Here is an 18,830-nt window from a genome sequence, read left to right as displayed (position 1 = left end):
TGGGCTATATCTCTTTCCCAAAGTCCTTAGATTCTTTTTTTTGTTGTTGTTTCTTTCTTTGTTCTTTTTAGTTATGTGACAATAGAATGTATTTTGACATATTATACAAACATGGAGTACAACTTCCTCTTCTGGTTGTACGTGATGTGAAGTTACATTGGTTGTGTATTCATATGTGAACATAGGACAGTAATGTCTGATTTATTCTATTATCCTTCCTAATCCCATTCCTCTTCCCTTCTCTTCGTTCCCCCTTGTGTAATCCAAAGTACTTCTGTTCTTCCCTCCCCTTCCCTCATTGTGAGTTAGCATCCCCATATCAGAGAGACATTCAGCTTTGTTTTTTTGGGATTGTCTGATTTCATTTAGCATGATACTCTCTAGTTCTATCCATTTCTGGCAAATGCCATAATCTCATTTCTCTTTATGGCTGAGTAATATTCCATTGTGTATATATACCACATTTTCTTTGTTCGTTTACCTTAGATTCTTTAATGTTATCTCTCAAAATTTTTGCTTTTTTCTTTTTTTGACAGTACTAGAGATTAAACCGAAGACATACTTAGTGTGTGCTAGTCAAGCACTGTGTTACTGAGTTAGTGATATTTCAAGCCCTTTTTCTCTCTCTAAACATACTGCAGATTGAACTAAGTCATTTACATGCCAGGCAAATGTGTTTCCACTAAGCTACATCTACAGCCAGTTTTTAAATTTTATTTTTAGACAAGGTCTCCCTATGTTGCCAAGAATAACCTTGAACTTAATGAATAACCTTCTGCCTTAGCCTTTCAGCTAGGGTCACAGGTGTGTGATACTATGCCCAGCTCTTTGCTTATAAACTTTGATCTTCAACATATTAGTATTGGATCTAGCTATAAACATTCTCAGGGCTATCCCTACCAATTTCTCAAATTTAGGAATTGGAGGCTTATTCGTTTGTTTGGGCTTTTTTTTTTTTTTGTATCAGGGATTGAACTCCAGAGTACTCAACCACTGAGCCACATCCCCAGCCCTATTTTGTATTTTATTTAGAGACAGGGTCTCACCAAGTTGATCAGCGCCTCACCATTGCTGGTTTTGTACTTGCGATCTTCCTGTCATAGCCTCCCAAGCCACTGGGATTATAGGCATGTGCCACCATACCCGGCTTTTTATTGTTGTTGTTGTGGGGGGGGTGCAGGTGGGTAACTGGGGACTTAATCCAGGGGTGCTTTGTTACTGAGCTACATCTCAAATCCTTTGTATTTTTTATTTTGAGACAGAGTCTCATTAAGTTGCTGTACTTAATCTTGCAGTTCTCCTGTCTCAGCCTGTGCAGTTGCTGTGATAACAGGCATGTGCCACCGTGCCTGGCTCCTGAATCCAAGGTTCTCAGCCTAGTTATTAGAGTAAGCATATTTTAACTTTTGGAGAGTAAGAGAAAGTTAGGCCACTGTTAGGGAACTTTACCCTTAGTGCCTAATTTTCTCCTCCCCATTCCTCAGTTTTCTCATCATGTCTTCATTTCTTGTCAGCCTTCTTTCATAACAGTGCCACTACCTCCTCTGGCAGTACTGGGGATTGAACCCAGGGACCAACCATCTGCTCTAACACTTGAGTGTCAATGTGACTCCTGGCCCATTTTAATTTGATTTATTTTGAGGCAGTGTCTTGCTAGGTTGCCTAGAGTGGCCTTGACCTCTTGATCCTCATCCTTCTTCCTTCACAAGTAGTTAGAATTATAGGTATATGCTATCTCACCTGGCTTTTCCTCCTGCTTTGTACTTTTATTTTTTCCTATAATAATGATTCAGCCCAGGGACATTCTATCTCTGAGCTATATCCTCAGCAGTTTTTATTTTCTTATTTTGAGACAGGGTCTTGCTAAGTTGCCTAGGCTATCCTCCAACTTTGCAAACCTCCTTCCTGAGTGGCTGGGATTACACGTGTGAGCCACTGTGCCTAGTTATACTCTTTACTTTTCTGTTTTCCTTACCTGTCAGGGCACCAAAGGAAATTTTTAATACATTATTAGTAGCACTAGTAGCACTTAGATCTTTGATATAGTGGACTGTTAATGTTTTTTCTGAGAGGAAGTTATTTTTATTTTTATACTGGAGATTTAACCCAGGGATGCTTTACCCCTGAGCTGCATCCCAGCCCTTTTTAATTTTTGTTTTTGAGACAGATTCTTGTTGCGTTGCTGAGGCTGGAGTCAAATTTGTAGTCCTGCCTCATCCTCCCAAGTCAGTGGGATTACAGGCATGTGCCACCACACCTAGCACTTTTAAGTATAACTGTTAATGTTTCAAAAGCTGTTATATAAACTTACTTCCACTTATATTTGAAAAAAATGAATTTATAAGTTTTAGGCATATGTACTCACTTTAATTTTTTCTAATTAACTTTCAAGATGCAAAGATCTAGGATGTATTTGCAAGGCTTTTTACATATCAATAATCAAATTCACCTTCAGTGTAGAAATGACTTTTGATTTATACTGAAATTAGAAGATGCCTTAATTTCTTTGAGAAAAACCATTACTCTTGTCTATTTTCTTCCACTTCTTTATATTTCTGCCATTTTCTCATTTAAGTAGGAGATTATTATGTTTCTGAATATATAAAGGTAATAAGAAATGGATTGATTAATCTGCCTATATTATAAAACTGGTGCTCCTCACCCAAGTGTTTAAATTTGTGTGTGTGTGGGTGGGTGGGTAATGGGGATTGAATCCAGGGCCTGGTGCATGCTAGGCAGGTGCTCTGCCACTGAACCACATCCCAGTCCAAGGACTCATTTATTAACTGTATTTCTTAATATTTTGGTTTTTGAGGTTGATAGCATTTTAAATTTATATTTCTGTTTCAGTATTGAAGAATGTCGCAATATAATCATGCAGTTTGGTGTTCGGGAGGTCACAGCTGCCCAGGTTGCAAGGGTTTTAGGAATGATGGCTCGAACTCATTCAGGATTAACAGATGGTATTCCATTACAGGTTTGTTGAGTTTAACTACTTTATTTAAGTGGGTTAATGTCCTGTTCTCTTTATTTTGTTGATTAAATTATAGTGTGATTAGATAGTTGGATAGTTGGATTTATTTAATGAAGTTTTACTTCTACAGAGTATCTCTGCACCTGGCAGTGGGATCTGGAGTGATGGGAAAGATAAAAGTGATGGAGCTCAGGCACACACATGGAATGTGGAAGTCTTGATTGATGTTCTTAAAGAACTGGTAGGTACATGTAATCAGTTTTTTTGATTTATTAATATTATATGTTTTATTTATTTAAAAAAGTACGTTTTTACAAATTCCAACTGAATAAGAGCAGCAGTGTGCTGTAATTATCTTACTTTACAGCTTCGAAAATAGTGATGCAGGCTGGGGTTGTAGCTCAGAGAGAGAGTGCTTGCCTAGCATGTTTGAGGCACTGGGTTTAATCCTTAGCACCGCATAAAAAATAAATAAATAAAATTAAGGTGTGTTATATCTATCTACAACTAAAAAAAAAAATTTTTTTTTTTTTTAAAATAATGATTCAAGCTATGTTGGCACACACCTGTAATCTGAACAATTTGGGAGACCAAAACAGGAAGATAGTCAGTTTTAGGCCAGTCTTAGCATCTTAGACCCTGTCTTAAACTTTTTAATGGTACTGGGCATTGAACCCAGAGCTTTATTCATGGTAGGCAAATGCTCTACCACTGAACTATATCCGTAGCCTCTTTTCTTTTAAAATACTTTTGTTTGTTTTTTTGTTTTTACTTAAAAAAAAATATATATATATATATATATTATATATTTAGTTGTAGTTGGACACAATATCTTTATTTTTAAGTGGTGCTGAGGATTGAACCCAGTGCCTCACCTGTGCAAGGCAGTTGCTCTACAACTGAGCTACAGCCCCAGCCCCTGTTTTTACTTTTTATAAAAATATTTTTTTTAGCCGGGTGCAGTGGCACACAATCTCTAATTGACACTGAATAACAGTACAGACTTTTAATTTTACCATAAGCTTTAGACTAGATTACTTTTTCCTTGGTATTTATGCCTATAGCATTATTCAACACATGATCTATTATAGAATTCTCAATATAATATATATACGCCAACCCCTATGTTAACCACTTCTCAAAGTATCTATTAATATTTCTCATTGCTATAATAATTCTAATCACATTTAATAATCTGTTCCAACTTTTAATTGGATGAGAGGAAGTAGGTATATATCATTCTTACTGATTGGTTGATGGTACAGTCCTACAAGCCCTAATATGGCAGTCTTACAGGCCGTTTTATATAACCGAATCGTAGATATTGGGTTTGTTTTAGCTATAACATGATTCCTACTAAACTCAAACTCATGAGAATTCCAACAATTATTCATAATAGATACCACTCTACTTCGTCTCCTGGGCTTATTTCTAACAGCAATGGGAAAACCAGCCTGTACCCTTGACTCCCTTCTGTTATAGAAAGCCCAACCCCTATATCAGCCCTACTGCACTCTAGTATCATAGTTGTAGTAGGAATTCTTCTTACAGTTCGTTTTAATCCACTAATAGAGAATAATAAAAAGTATACAAATTCTTGCCCTATGTTTAGGAGCTATCCCCACTCTATTTACTACCTTACCCAAAATGATATTTAAAAAAAAAAATTATTGCATTTTCTACCTCAAGCCAACTGGGACTAATGATAGTAACCATTGATATTAACCAACCTTCATATCCGTACTCACTCATTCTTTAAAGCCATATTATTTATGTGCTCTGGTTCAATCATCCACAACCTAAACTATGAACAAGATATCCATAAAACAGGAGGACTGTATAAGGCTCTATCATTTACTTCTTCCTAATTCATTATTGGAAGCCTTGCATCAATAGGCACATCCTAACTGGATTTTACTCCAAAGACTTCATTGTAGAATCCGCAAACATGTCATATACTAATACCTGAGCCCTAGCCATCACACTCATTGCCAACAGCACGCATATCATTTTCTTTGCTCTAATAGGATAATCTCAATTTTCAACACTAATCTCTATTAATGAAAACAAAACAACCCTCCATTAATTAATTCTATCAAAAGCCTTTTAATCGGCAGCATTTTTTGCAGGATTTTTCCTATCATATAATATCCCTCCCATAAATACACCAATTCTAACCATGCCTTTGTACTTAAAAATTATAGCACTACTAATCACCATTCTAGGATTCACAATCACTATATAACTAAATCAGCTAACCCTAAACCTAAAAACTAAGTTCTACTCCAATATATCTTATTTCTCTAACCTGTTAGGTTACTTTCCCATTACCACAAACCGTTTATACCCCCATTTAAACCTTATCACAAGCCACTATAATCACAGTGGCTCAGGAGGCTGAAGTAGGAGGATCAGGAGTTCAAAGTTTCGACAAAAAGCAAGGCACTCAGCAACTCAGTGAGACCCTGTCTCAAAACGAAATATGAAATAGGGCTGGGGATGTGTCTCAGTAGTAAAGTGCCCCTGAGTTCAATCCCTGATACCAAAAAAAAAACAACAAAAAAAAAAACCTTTTTAAAAATGATACTTTATATTTATTTTTTGAACCCAGAGGTACTGTACCTCAGATTATATACCCAGTCTTTTAAATTTTTTAATTTTTATGTTACCTGGGATTGAACCCGAGAACGTTTATCCACTGAGTCACAACCCCAGCCCTGAGTTGCTTAGGGCCTTGCCAGGTTGCTGAGGCTGGCTTTGAACTTGTGATCCTTCTGCCTCAGCCTCTTGAACTGCTGAGATTATAGGCATGTGACACCACACCCAGTCCCCCCCACCTGTTGAGTGTTTTTTTGTTTGTTTGTTTGTTTTGTTTGGAGACACCATCTTGCTAAACTGCTTAAGGCCTTGCTAAGTTTTTGAGGCTGACATTGAACTTGAAATCCTCCTGCCTTAGTCTCCAGAGTCACTGGGAGTAAAGGTGTGCACTGCTGCTTTTTTCCTTTATATATTTAATTGTAAGATGATAATGCACCATAAATATTACTCTATATTAATGAGTACCTTTGTGTGATGTATTCTGTTTTGAAACTTTTTAAGAGCTTGTGGAGGTCTTTCAAATCTTTTCAGTCCTACAATATTTTTTCTTGTGTGTGTATATCTGTCTGCCTGTCTGTGTGTGCCATGGTGGGTATCAAGACGAGGGCCTCTAACATGCTAAGAGCATGCTGTATCACTGAGCCACACCCCAGCCAAATTCAATAACTTACTTAAATTTCAGATTTTACTTAACCCTTTATTTCATGAATGTTTGCACACATTAAACTTTGGAATGCTTTTTTATTTATTAGAACCCGAGTTTGAACTTCAAGGAAGTAACTTATGAACTGGACCATCCTGGATTTCAAATTCGTGACAGTAAAGGACTTCATAATGTGGTTTATGGCATTCAAAGGGGTTTGGGTATGGAAGTATTCCCCGTTGATTTCATATATAGACCTTGGAAACATGCAGAAGGCCAGGTAAGTGAACGGTGTTTAACTGTAGAAGAAGAAGAAAAAAAATTATTGCTATTGTATCTCTACCTGTTGATTGATAAGGAGTATTTGTTTTGCATAGCTTAGAAAAGTAGGTATCATCATAAATATTGAAGAAATGGTAGTTTATTATAATCCTTTGAGGTTTTGAAATCAAGCTGCTTTCTGAGTAGTTTAATAATGTTGGTCTTCAAGATCATCTCATTTTGTACCTTTGGTCTTTCTGAATTGCCTTTTTTTTTTTTTTAAATGACCTATTATTATTATTATTATTATTGTTACAGATGAACAGCATGCCTTCATTTTATTTAATTATTTTTATGTGGTGCGAGGATTGAACCCAATGCCTTACACATGCCAGGCAAGCACTCTGCCACTGAGCCCCAGCCCTATTGCTCTTTTTTTGAGGGCAAATAATTAAGGTTTTTAATTGGAAATGTCTAATAACCCTGAGGTTATCTTAAGGAAAATATTTTAAATTTTTATAGCATTCACAATCATGTTTGGTAGTTAGGAGTCTCTTTATTTTTGTTTCAGCTATCCTTCATTCAGCATTCCCTGATAAATCCAGAGATTTTCTGTTTTGCTGACTATCCTTGTCATACTGTTGCCACTGATATTTTGAAAGCACCACCAGAGGATGACAATCGTGAAATTGCCACATGGTAAATATTCTCAGCTCCCTTATCTTTAAAGGGTTACTTGTGTTTTTTTGTTTTGTTTTTTTTAAATATAATCCTAACAGTAAGCAAGTATGTAGTTAATAGAATTAAATTTAAAACAGTATTTTTAGGAGCCTACTTAAGTCTTTGTAGAGGGTGTCAGTGGATAAAATTCTTTAGTTCTCCTTCTTACTAGTTACATCTCTATTTTTATAAGGTCTGCCATTAGACATTTTCTAAAGCATCAGAAATTTAGAACTATCAAATACTAGAAGGAGGTTTGTGATTCTCCCTTGGTGTTAGAAGCTTATTCTTCTGTGTAGATTTGCTTGCTTGCTTTCTTTTGTAAGTTGCTCAAGATGGCCAATTTATACAGCCTTCTACTTCCAGCCCTATTATCTAGTTTTCTAAGTTCTAGTTCTAAATTTCTGAGGGAATCTGACTGTAAAACAAACTCTGAATTAGGTTCCTTGAGGTTCTCTTTGTCCAGAAATTCCTCAGGGAATCAGATAAGGATGGTGAAAGTACTTCCACATTGTTGAAATCATTCATGGCTTCAGGGAGGGGACATGACCTGGGTTATTCCAGAGGCACCTGCTTCAATGTTTCTTCAGATGATTTGTAACTGTAACCAGCTCCCTATATCTATGGGTTCTATATCTGTCATTCAATAAACTGATGATTGAAAATATTTGGAAAGCAAACATTGTTTCTGTACTGCATAAGGATAGACTTCTTGTGATTTTTCTGAGCAATATAGTAATAAAGTTATTTACATGATGTTTGCAGTTTAGCAGGTTTTACAAGTAAAGTAGAGACTTTGTAAAGTTTTTTGGGAGATCTAGGTGGGTTTGTCGCTCCCCACCCCCTGCCATACTAGGGATCGAACCCTTAGGTGCTTTCTTGTATTTCATTTACAGACAGGGTCATGCTGAGTTTCTTAGGGCTGTGCTAAGTTGATGGGGGTGGCTTTGAATTCAGGATCCTCCCGCCTCAGCCTCTTGAGCCCTTGGGATTACAGGTGTGTGCCACCGCACCCAGCTGGTTTTACTCTAAAGTCTCAATAGTCAACATCTTACATCTTACATCTTCGACTTTGCTTGCCACATTGATCTCTGTAGTAGCCACTTAATTCTGGTAGTACAAGAAATAACATGGTTGTGGCCAAAATATTATTTTTAAAACAGTCTGTGGGTGGGATTTCCCTTTTGAATATTGTTTACAACCCTGGTACTGATAAATTGACCCTTACAATTATTTACTCTTCTCCCAAGTACAAGCTATAACATTGGATTTATAAGCTGGTTGTTCTTTTTCCTGTTAATCTTAATGTGTGTAGTAGTATTTCTTCATTTTAACAGAGAGACCTCTTCAATTTTTGTAAGACTTAAAAGGCATGAACACAATTGAACAAGTAATAATTCCTTAATATAGCTATTAGATTTAGGTTTCCCTCATTGGCTCAAAAATGTCTTTTACAGTTTCTGTGAAAATCCATACAAAGGTGATATAGTGTCTTTAATTTCACAAGCCTGTTTCTCTTTCCCTGCCTCGCCTCTCCCCTCTCCTATGCCCCCTCCCTCTCATGATTTATTTTTTTTTATTGCTAATACATCATTTATCCTCTAGTCTGTCCTGTGTTTCCTCATGGTGTTCAGTTTATTTCAGTTTATTTCTTTATCCTCATATTCATCATGTACTCTAAGGGCAAATTTAGATCCTCAGACTTGATTTAAGTCAACCCGGCCAGGTGCAGTGGCACATATCTATAATCCTAGTAACTTGGGAAGTTGAGACATGAGGATTCTAAGTTTAAGCCCAGCCTTAGTAAGTTAGTAAGACCCTGATTGTCCCTAATGAAAAGATGAAAAGAGCTAGGATATAACTCAGGCCAGCCTCAGTAATTTCATGAGACCCTGTTTCTAAAGAAAAAACAAAAAGGGTTAGGTATGTAACTCAGTGGGGATGGTAAAATACTCCTGGGCTGTATCCCCATTACTGTCCCCCCCCCCCAAAAAAAAGCCCCAAACAATATAATAATAATAAACCAACCAAATTGAACTTTGGGAAGGAAACATTCATGGTAGGCATTATGGGCTTCAAACTTGGCATCACACCAGAAGTTCACACTTTCTTAAAATTTTGCATTACCAGAATGATAAGTCTGTATTTTTTGTGGAATTTTTCTTGTGCTTTGTGATTTGTTTGTACCAGGGATTGAACACAGATACACTTAACCCCTGAGATACATCCTCAGCCTTTTTTATTTTGAGACAGGATCTCACTAAGTTGCTTAGGCTGGCTTTAAACTTGAGATCCTCCTGCCTCAGCCTCCCAAGTAACTGAGATTTCAGGCATGTGCCACTGTGCCTGGCTAATTTGTTTCTTTTACTTCACCCTAATCGTAAAAATTTCTCTTAGGCTTGGAGGATCTGTGGTTATGCAAACATGCAGTGGATTCATCCTATTCTTCATCAGTTATTGCCTTTTATTTTTTTTTTAATTTTTAAAATATTTATTCTTTTAGTTTTCGGCGGACACAACACCTTTGTTAGTATGTGGTGCTGAGGATCGAACCCGGGCCACATGCATGCCAGGCGAGCGCGCTACCGCTTGAGCCACATCCCCAGCCCCAGTTATTGCCTTTTAATGATTATGGCTTTTACTTTTCTTGGTTGGTGCTGGGAATTTAATCCAGGGCTTCCTGCAGGCTAGGCAGGTACTCTACCACTGAGCTATATCCCCATCCCCAAATTGCTCATATTTTTGAGATAAACAGAAATATTTTAAGTATTTCTTAAATATTAAAGCATGCCAGCAGTTTGCTTTTGTTTTGGTGGCTGTTATCACTTATTTTCAAGTATATATGGGGTTGGGGTGAGATTATGTGGTCAAGCTTAAATAGCATATGTGGGGCCCTGGGTTTGATCCTCGGCACTAGAAAAAGAAAAGAAGAAGAAAATGAGTATTGTAGGCTTTATATTTTCTTTGAAAAAGTATCTTTCTTTCATTTTTGTTAGGAAGAGCTTGGATTTGATTGAATCTCTATTGAGGCTTGCAGAGGTTGGGCAGTATGAGCAAGTCAAACAGCTCTTCAGCTTCCCTATCAAACACTGTCCAGACATGCTGGTATTGGCCTTACTACAAATCAACACTTCCTGGCATACCTTGCGCCATGAACTCATCTCCACTCTGATGCCAATTTTCCTTGGAAACCATCCTAACTCTGCCATTATTCTGCACTATGCGTGGCATGGGCAGGTAAGACATGACAGTTTGCTCATCATTTCTTCATCTAAGTAATTGACATTCTTTGAAATCTTGAAGGATTTTCACTAGACAAATTCATTATTAATTTTTGAGTTAGTATAAGATTCTAATGAAATCATAATGCCCTAAAATGTGTTGTATCTTTTAGGATCATGTTGGCCTTAAAATATTCCAAAAAGCAGAGAAATAAAGATAATTTTTAAAAATCGAATATTAAAGCACTCTTTTGCTGGAGCACCAATATCCTTTTATTTCATTTTTGGCACTGCAGATCAAACTCAGGGCCACTGAACTGTGTTCCTAGTGCATCCCCTGCCGCCCTCTCTTGAAGGGGATTAGATACCAGGAATTGATCCTGAGGGTACTGAAGCCACATGTCTATCCCTTTTTATTATTTTGAGCCAGGGTCTCATTAAGTTATTTACAGCCTCATTAAGTTGCTGAGGCTGACTTAGAACCTGAGATTCTTCTGCCTCAGCTTCCCAAGCTGCTGGGATTATAGGAATGTGCTACTACATCCAGCACCTAGCCCTTTAAAATTTTTTTTTGTTCTTTTTTTTTTTTTTTTTAAAGAGAGAGTGAGTGAGAGAGAATTTTTAATATTTATTTTCTAGTTCTCGGCGGACACAACATCTTTGTTGGTATGTGGTGCTGAGGATCCAACCTGGGCCACACGCATGTCAGGCGCATGTCAGGCAAGCGCACTACTGCTTGAGCCACATCCCCAGCCCCTTTTTTTTGTTCTTTAAATTTCTACTTGATTGTCCAGGCTGACCTTGAACTTGTGCTACCCTTGCCTCAGCCTCCCTACTAGCTAGGCTTACATATATGCTATCCATGCCTGGCTATATCTATTGTTTCTTCTTAATAACATTTTTAATGTGAAAAATATAGAAATTTTTAAGAAAATATAGTCACTTTCTTCCTATGCAACTCCTCCTCTTAGTGGTTTAAAATCATCCTTATATTAGGTTATATTACATAGAAGCATATTAAAAATTAAATCTATAAGAAAGCTCTTTTTTTTTTTTTTTTTAAAGAGAGAGGAGAGAGAGAGAGAGAGAGAGAGAGAGAGAGAGAGAGAGAATTTTCAATATTTATTTTCTAGTTCTCGGCGGACTCAACATTCTTGTTGGTATGTGGTGCTGAGGATCGAACCCGGGCCGCACGCACGCCAGACGAGCGCGCTACCACTTGAGCCACATCCTTAGCCCCAATATAAGAAAGCTCTTTAAAAGAAATGAAAAATATTAGCTGTTTCATGCTAGTTGCTCCTCCATCTCCATTCATATGGGAGACTTACTTTACAAAATGTTTAGCCAACATTAAAACCAAGCATTTACAGCACAGAACTTGTCCTGATTTTTTCATAGTTCTGAGGTGAAAAGGGCGCAGGCTGAAAGGAGCTGTCTCTCTTCAGTCCTGGTTCAGTGTTTGTTCTAGTTGGAAGATTTGCTACCCTGGAACTATTTATAGAATATTATGATTTGGATATAGTAATTGTAAGTGCCTTGTTGTGGCTTCTATGAGAACATTTCAAATGAGGACGAACTGTTTTGTTTCCATCTTCAACTGCTAGTCTCTCTCTATATTTTTTTAATTTGGTATTAAGGATTGAACCCAGGGTGCTTAACCACAGAGCCACATGCTCAGTCTTTTGTATATTTTATTGAGAGAAAAGGTCTCACTGAGATGATTAGGGCCTCACCAAGTTGCCAAGGTTGGCCTTGAACTCCCAATCCTCCTGATTCAGCCTACCAAGCTGCTGGGATTATAGGTGTACCCCACCATACCTGGCTTAGCTGCTAATCTTTAGGTTGTTTTTTCATTTTGGCTCTTTCAGGGATAGAAGTCAAGGTCTTGCACATGTTTGGCAAGCACGCTACTAGTGATCTTTTAGGTCAGTTCTGAAAGCAAGCCTATTTGTGGGTTAAAAAAGAAATTGACTGGCCCATGGGGACACATGCCTGTAATCACTGTGGCTCAAGAGGTTGAGTGAGGAGAATTGCGAGTTCAAACCAGCCTCAGCAAAAGTGAGGCACTGAGGAACTCAGTGAGACCTTGTCTCTAAATAAAAATACAAAATAGGCATGGGGATGTGGCTCAGTGGTCAAGTGCCTCTGTATCAAAAAAGAAAGAAAGAAATTGAATGGTTACTATGACATGAACATGCTTGAGTTGGTTGTGGTAGTGTACCCTATAATCCCAGTGACTTGGCATAGCAGTGACTTAGTTTGAGGCCAGCCTCATCAAATTAGCAAGGCCGTTAGCAAGTGTATATAATTATCACTTCCCAAAATACTGATACAGCACTATATGATTCAACATGAAAGGTAGTTTCCTTATAAACTATTCTTATTTTTATTTACAGACTGGTGATTTGTAGCTTTCCTTAATTTTGTATGGGAGTAGTGGGGAGTGAATTTAGGGGTTCAGTTTAGTTTTACTCATCTTCAGCTTTTTTTTTTTTTTTTCTTTGAGATAGGGTCTTGCTAAGTTGCAGAGGCTGGCTTCAAACTTGACATCCTTCTGTCTTAGCTTCCCAAGTTGCTGGGATTATAGGCATGTGCCACCATGCCCACTTTATAGCTTAATTTTAAGGAATTGATAATTTTGGTGCACATGTTCATTCCATATTACATAATATGATTTTGTGTTTGAAAATGGATAAGCAGACTTATAGATGCATGTAATTTTGTTGAATGATTATGAACTCGGTTTCGGAGCCATTTAGGAGAAAATAACTTTGCTTTCCCCTGAACAATGTTAATATAAATTGTATGGTGTTTGAGGCCTGAACTTAGTGTTTGTACTGATACATCTGAGTTTTACCTAAGGATAACAAGAAAATTTATACCACCTATCAAAATGGATAGCAATTTATCTATTTACTTTTCTTCCTTCTTTCTTAGGGACAGTCTCCCTCAATTCGCCAACTCATTATGCATGCAATGGCAGAATGGTACATGAGAGGGGAGCAGTATGACCAGGCCAAATTGTCTCGAATACTTGATGTGGCCCAGGACTTGAAGGTGATTTCAGAATGAAATTGATTTATTCATTAATGATTTGAAAAGCTATAGATTCTTAAGGAATAATTTATATGTAACTAGGTCTTGGATAGAATGAGTTGATATAGAATTTTACCTTTATATTCAAAGGGATAGGAAAGAGTAAATGTTTTAGTAAATGTGTTCACTTATTTTTTATTTGTCCTCTGCATATTGCAAGGCTGTTAGCAAGTGGTAATTAAAGTTCTTTCATAAGTAATCCATGAAGTGTAATTTTGGAGAAACTATTTGTACTCTTTAGCTAATTTATTAGTCAATAATATCTAAGAAATAGTCTGACTGAATATCATTACTCATTTGGTACATTAGTAAAGGGGATTTTGTTATGTTAGTCTAAACCTGCATTTAGATTTTAAAAATGATTAAAGATTATTATTCAAGCTTTGAGTCTTACTTTGTTCTAGGTTTAATTATTTGTAAAAACACAGGGTAAAATTTATTTTGAAGGTAGAGTCATGAGTTGACCTTTCAGATACCTTATTTTAAGTTAAGACTGTTACCACTGAATTTATTAAATCGTGAACTCCCTTGTCTCACTGCCTTGCATGGTGACCAGGGAAATATTAGCAGTATGTTTTATTTAGACTTGTGTGCAAAAAGCAGAAAATAGAAAGTAGGCTACAGGAATAATTACTTATTGCTTGACTTGGCATTTCAATTATTCATTTTTCTTTAGGCCTTGTCTATGCTGCTAAATGGTACTCCATTTGCCTTTGTTATTGACCTTGCTGCACTAGCTTCACGTCGTGAATACCTCAAACTTGACAAGTGGCTCACAGATAAAATTCGGGAACATGGGGTAAGCAGGTTTTATGCATTTATTTCTTCTTTGAAATTTGGTGACTAAAATGGCTAAAGAAACAAGGTTTCTTTTTGTTTTTTAAGCGGTGGTAATAATTGAACCCATGTCCTGGTGCAGGCTAGGCAAGTAAGTGCTCTACTAGTGAGCTACTTGTCTGACTCCAAGAATCAGCTTTATAAGAAGGCAACTAAAATGTTACTTATTCTAGATTTTAGTCATATCTCTTAATTATTGTTAATGTGAAAGAAATAGATCAATTTTAAATAAACTGAGAAACATTTCTGTTTTTAGGAGCCTTTTATTCAAGCATGCATGACTTTTTTAAAAAGACGGTGCCCTTCTATTTTGGGTGGACTTGCCCCAGAGAAAGACCAGCCCAAAAGTGCTCAACTTCCTCCTGAAACTCTGGCAACAATGTTGGCTTGTCTGCAGGCTTGTGCGGGGTAAGGAGAATATTCTAGAAAATAGATCTTTTATTCTTGAATTGGATTATATTGATTAGGGTTGATTTGGGGTAGGGGAGATTGAATAAAATGACTGCATTTAAAAATAATTCAGTGATTTTTAAGTCCAAGTTAGTTTACTGTTTGCAGTGTATGTTAGATCAGTTGCGTTAATTTTTTGAATGTAGTATGAGATAGGGGTCCATATTCATTTTTTTGCACATGGGATATTCATTTATGCCTGCACCATTTTTTTTTGAAAATACCAATAACTTTGTGGTGTCTATCTCATACATGTGTTGCTTTTGATATGCTAGTATTAAAATTGCTTGTCTGTTTGCTTTGCTGTATCTTGGTTTGGATGTATTTTTGACAGAATGAAGATATGCCAGTGTTCAGAACATTTTAGTAATGAATGAGATGCAAAGAGGTGGGGGTATGATAGAAATTTAGCCATGTGCTCAAAGAATGCACACCTCTCCAACCCCTGCTAGGGATTATTGAACTTTGGTCTTGAGTCTCAAATGCTCGGCAAGACCTCTACCACTGATCTGTACCCATAGCTCCACATTTTGATTTAAAAACCAGATTGGTTTATTGAGGTGTTGTTTTGGACAGTAGCACGTATGTTTTTCATTGTTCTTCTCTTCTTAGGAGTGTTTCTCAGGAATTATCAGAGACCATCCTCACCATGGTAGCCAATTGCAGTAATGTTATGAATAAGGCCCGACAGCCACCACCTGGAGTTATGCCAAAAGGACGCCCTCCTAGTGCTAGCAGTTTAGATGCCATTTCTCCTGTTCAGGTAAATTAAGGGCTAATGTGTCTGCATTTGTTAGTAGGCATAGAATAAAATAAGTTTCTATAGCTTCCTTAATAGTTTATTGCTGGGTAAGGTAATGTTGAGGCAGGGGGATCACAAGTTTGAGGCCAGCCTGGGTAGCGTAGTCAGACATAGTCATGTTTCAGGCCTGGGAATGTAGCACTGTGGTAGAGTAAGCACCCTTGGGTTTGATTCCTAGTACTACTTTCACCACAAAAAAGTTACTACATTTTATTTTTAAAAAAATTGTTTGTTTTGAAAGTGGGAATTTGCATTTGGCTAAGCCCGCGGCACCTCCACCCTTTTTGTGATATTCTTGTTGATTTGCTTAATTTGGTCTTCACTAAATTACTTAGGATATTCCCCAACTTGTGATCCCTCTTGCCTCAGTCTCCTGAGTCCCTGAGATTATAGGCACATGCCATGGCACCCAATCTTTCATTTTAGACATTATGTAAATTATCTGCACATATTAATAGTATCTGTCTATATTTTAAAGAAGATCCATGAGTAAGTATGGTAGTTGAAAATAGATTTTCATCATCAATAGAACATGATTCTGACAGGAAAGAGACAAAGCCACTTAAATAGTTAAATGAAAAGGGTTTCTTTTTAAAAATGAGAACTACTTATATTCTTGAAGTAAGCACTGCCAGTGAACCTGATGTGTCTTGGGTGTCATGGGCCAAGTAAAATGCCAGAGCCTAGCAACTTGTGATAACTAGGGCTCTTCAGCTCTCAGTTGAACTGCTCCTTTTAAAACAAGGTACATTTAAGTTCAGTTCTCTGCCATCAACTACCTTGTTCCTTTTGGGAGCTTCTTATTCTGTTTTTTTCCAGTAGCATTGAATGGCAGATTGGGGTTTAAGGAAAGAAAAAGGTACTTAGGATTCTTCAGTTGTTACTTTATAGAGGAATTTATTTCATTGTTCATAGTAATAAAGGTACAAAGGAGTGTCATAAGCTAGGAAGAATTCAAGTTTTGGTTTTAATTATCTTTAAAAAATATTTTGGTTGGATAGCATACCTTGTTTTTTTGTTAGTTTGGTATTAAAGTTAGAGCTAAACTTCCCCAACCCTAAAATTCTCCCCCCCACCCATGTTTTTTCAATTGGTACATTATGTATATATTGTATATAAGAGTAGGATTTGTTTTTACATATTCATACATGTATATGATATAACAATATAACTTGATATCATTCCAACACTGAAGATTCTTAAGATTTTGACTATATGTTTTGGCTGGAAGATTTATTGCTAATTTCTAATGGTTTTAGTGTATTAAAAGTCAAATAATTTGCTTGATAGATTGTTTTAAAGTAGCTTACTGGAATTTGCAATGATAATAAGTGCACCAAGTCATTACTAAATAATTTGTAGTATAGCAGTGGGTTAATTTATCTTTTTTGTTATTATTTTTCTTTTTTTAATTTTTGTTTTGACCTTCTAAGTTTGATCTATTTCACTTAATATATGGTATCAAATTCCAAACATTTTTAAATGACTTAATATTTTTTTGTTTATTTTATTCATTTATGTGTATATGGTGCTGAGAATTGAACCCAGTGCCTCACACATGCTAGACATGGGCTCTACCACTGAGCTACAACCCCATCCCTGTTGTTGTCCTTGAAAGTATGATAGCCTTGTTCTGTGGCTTTTGTGTATTTGGGTAGGGACTAACTCTTTAAACCTATTCTTTATACATAGAGAGTTTAAAATGACTCATTTGAACAAGGTGGTGTATGCATATAATCTGAATGAGTGAGGGAGGTTGAGGAGTATCACAGGATTGAGGCCAGCCGCTGGAACTTAGCAAGATCCTGTCTCAAAAAACAAAAACAACAAAAAAGGGCTAGGGATGTTTATTGGTAGAGTCTCTGGATTCAATCCCCAATTGGGGATTGGTGGTGGAATATAAAGAGCTATTGTTAACAATTGCTTTACCCATGTCATGTCTGCCTTTCCTTGAAATACGTTTAATACACTTTTATGTTGTTTTTTCTTAGATTGACCCTCTTGCTGGAATGGCATCTCTTAGTATAGGTGGTTCGGCTGCCCCTCACACCCAGAGTATGCAGGGCTTTCCTCCAAATTTGGGTTCTGCATTCAGTACCCCTCAGTCACCAGCAAAAGCATTTCCACCTCTTTCAACCCCAAATCAAACAACAGCGTTCAGTGGTATTGGAGGACTTTCATCACAGCTTCCAGGTAAGGGGGAGTTGGGCACGTGCACAGATTATTTATAAATTTTATTGTCTTTGTGTATGGTTAAGGTGTTTTGGAGTGACTGGAATGATCTACTTAATTGAAATTGTTAAAGCTGCTTCAGTGTCCCAAACTGGGAAGAGAAAAGCATACTATTTATTATTACATTCAATTCAGTCTACCTGGAATGAAGAATTAGGTTATTTATACTTATAAAGTTAATTGAGCTATTCAGTAAGGATTCTGTGTTACCAAACACCAGTGTGTATAATGTGTTGATCACATTGTTTTTAGATTTTGTTTGTTATTTTTTGATGCTGACGATTGAACCCAGGCCCTCCCATATGCTAATCAATATGAGTTTTGCCCCTAAATCATATCCCTCATCCATATCACAGATTTTAGAACTCCTAGCTTTATGTATCTCTCCAATTGGTGTAATTATAGTGGAAATTTTTATGTTTACATATCGTATAAGATTCAAGTCTCTGCTCTTCCTGCCTCCTTATAATTCACCTACTTTCAAATGATAATAAAACCGTAGAAATTTTTTTTTTAAATATTTTTTCAAGTTGTAGATGGACACAACACATTTAGATTGATGGTGCTGAGGTCAAACCCAGTGCTTCCCATGTGCTAGGGGAGCAATTTACCACTGAGCCATAAACTCAGCCCTACTTAGAACTTTTTCAGATATTCACTTTGTAACTTTACATTGAAGTAAAGCTTTACATTGAAGTAAAGGCTACTTTTTTTTTTTTTTTGGCTTGTACCTACTTCTCTTGAGCTACAGTGTCCAGGCTGTAAGAAATGGTACTAAAAGTTAAGGAAGATATATTTATTACTCTTGTAACATTGTTAATAGTGCTGCCATATGGTTCTAGATCTGATGGTTCACTTACTTCACCTATTTTATCCTGTTGTCCTTGATGCAGGACACCTATAAAAAGCTAAATATAGTATATAACACAATTTGTATTATGAGATTGAATATAATTATGGTATTATTATTACTACTACTACTTATATATTATTGGC

At 36.7% G+C, this 18,830-nt stretch overlaps 1 protein-coding gene across 11 annotated transcripts in view; it reads left to right on the top strand.

Moving 5' to 3' along the window:
* The window catches only part of Cnot1 (CCR4-NOT transcription complex subunit 1), an 83,147-nt gene that overhangs the window by 27,867 nt on the left and 36,450 nt on the right, over positions 1-18,830 (top strand). For all 11 annotated transcript variants that reach the window (XR_013430928.1, XM_078032415.1, XM_040280135.2 and 8 more), the window contains 10 exons: positions 2,851-2,977; positions 3,105-3,215; positions 6,325-6,495; positions 7,048-7,175; positions 10,193-10,433; positions 13,355-13,474; positions 14,190-14,312; positions 14,607-14,758; positions 15,413-15,563; positions 17,594-17,795. Coding sequence is in view for 10 of the 11 variants with exons in the window: in XM_078032415.1 (XP_077888541.1) it covers positions 2,851-2,977; positions 3,105-3,215; positions 6,325-6,495; positions 7,048-7,175; positions 10,193-10,433; positions 13,355-13,474; positions 14,190-14,312; positions 14,607-14,758; positions 15,413-15,563; positions 17,594-17,795 (1,526 nt within the window). In the remaining variant the exon portion in view is untranslated. The remainder of the gene's footprint in view (positions 1-2,850; positions 2,978-3,104; positions 3,216-6,324; positions 6,496-7,047; positions 7,176-10,192; positions 10,434-13,354; positions 13,475-14,189; positions 14,313-14,606; positions 14,759-15,412; positions 15,564-17,593; positions 17,796-18,830) is intronic.

Source organism: Ictidomys tridecemlineatus, chromosome 15 (assembly GCF_052094955.1).
Source record: "Ictidomys tridecemlineatus isolate mIctTri1 chromosome 15, mIctTri1.hap1, whole genome shotgun sequence".
Lineage (NCBI taxonomy): Eukaryota > Metazoa > Chordata > Mammalia > Rodentia > Sciuridae > Ictidomys > Ictidomys tridecemlineatus.
Note: the sequence above shows the minus strand (reverse complement) of the source record. Positions and strands in the feature narration are given on the sequence as shown.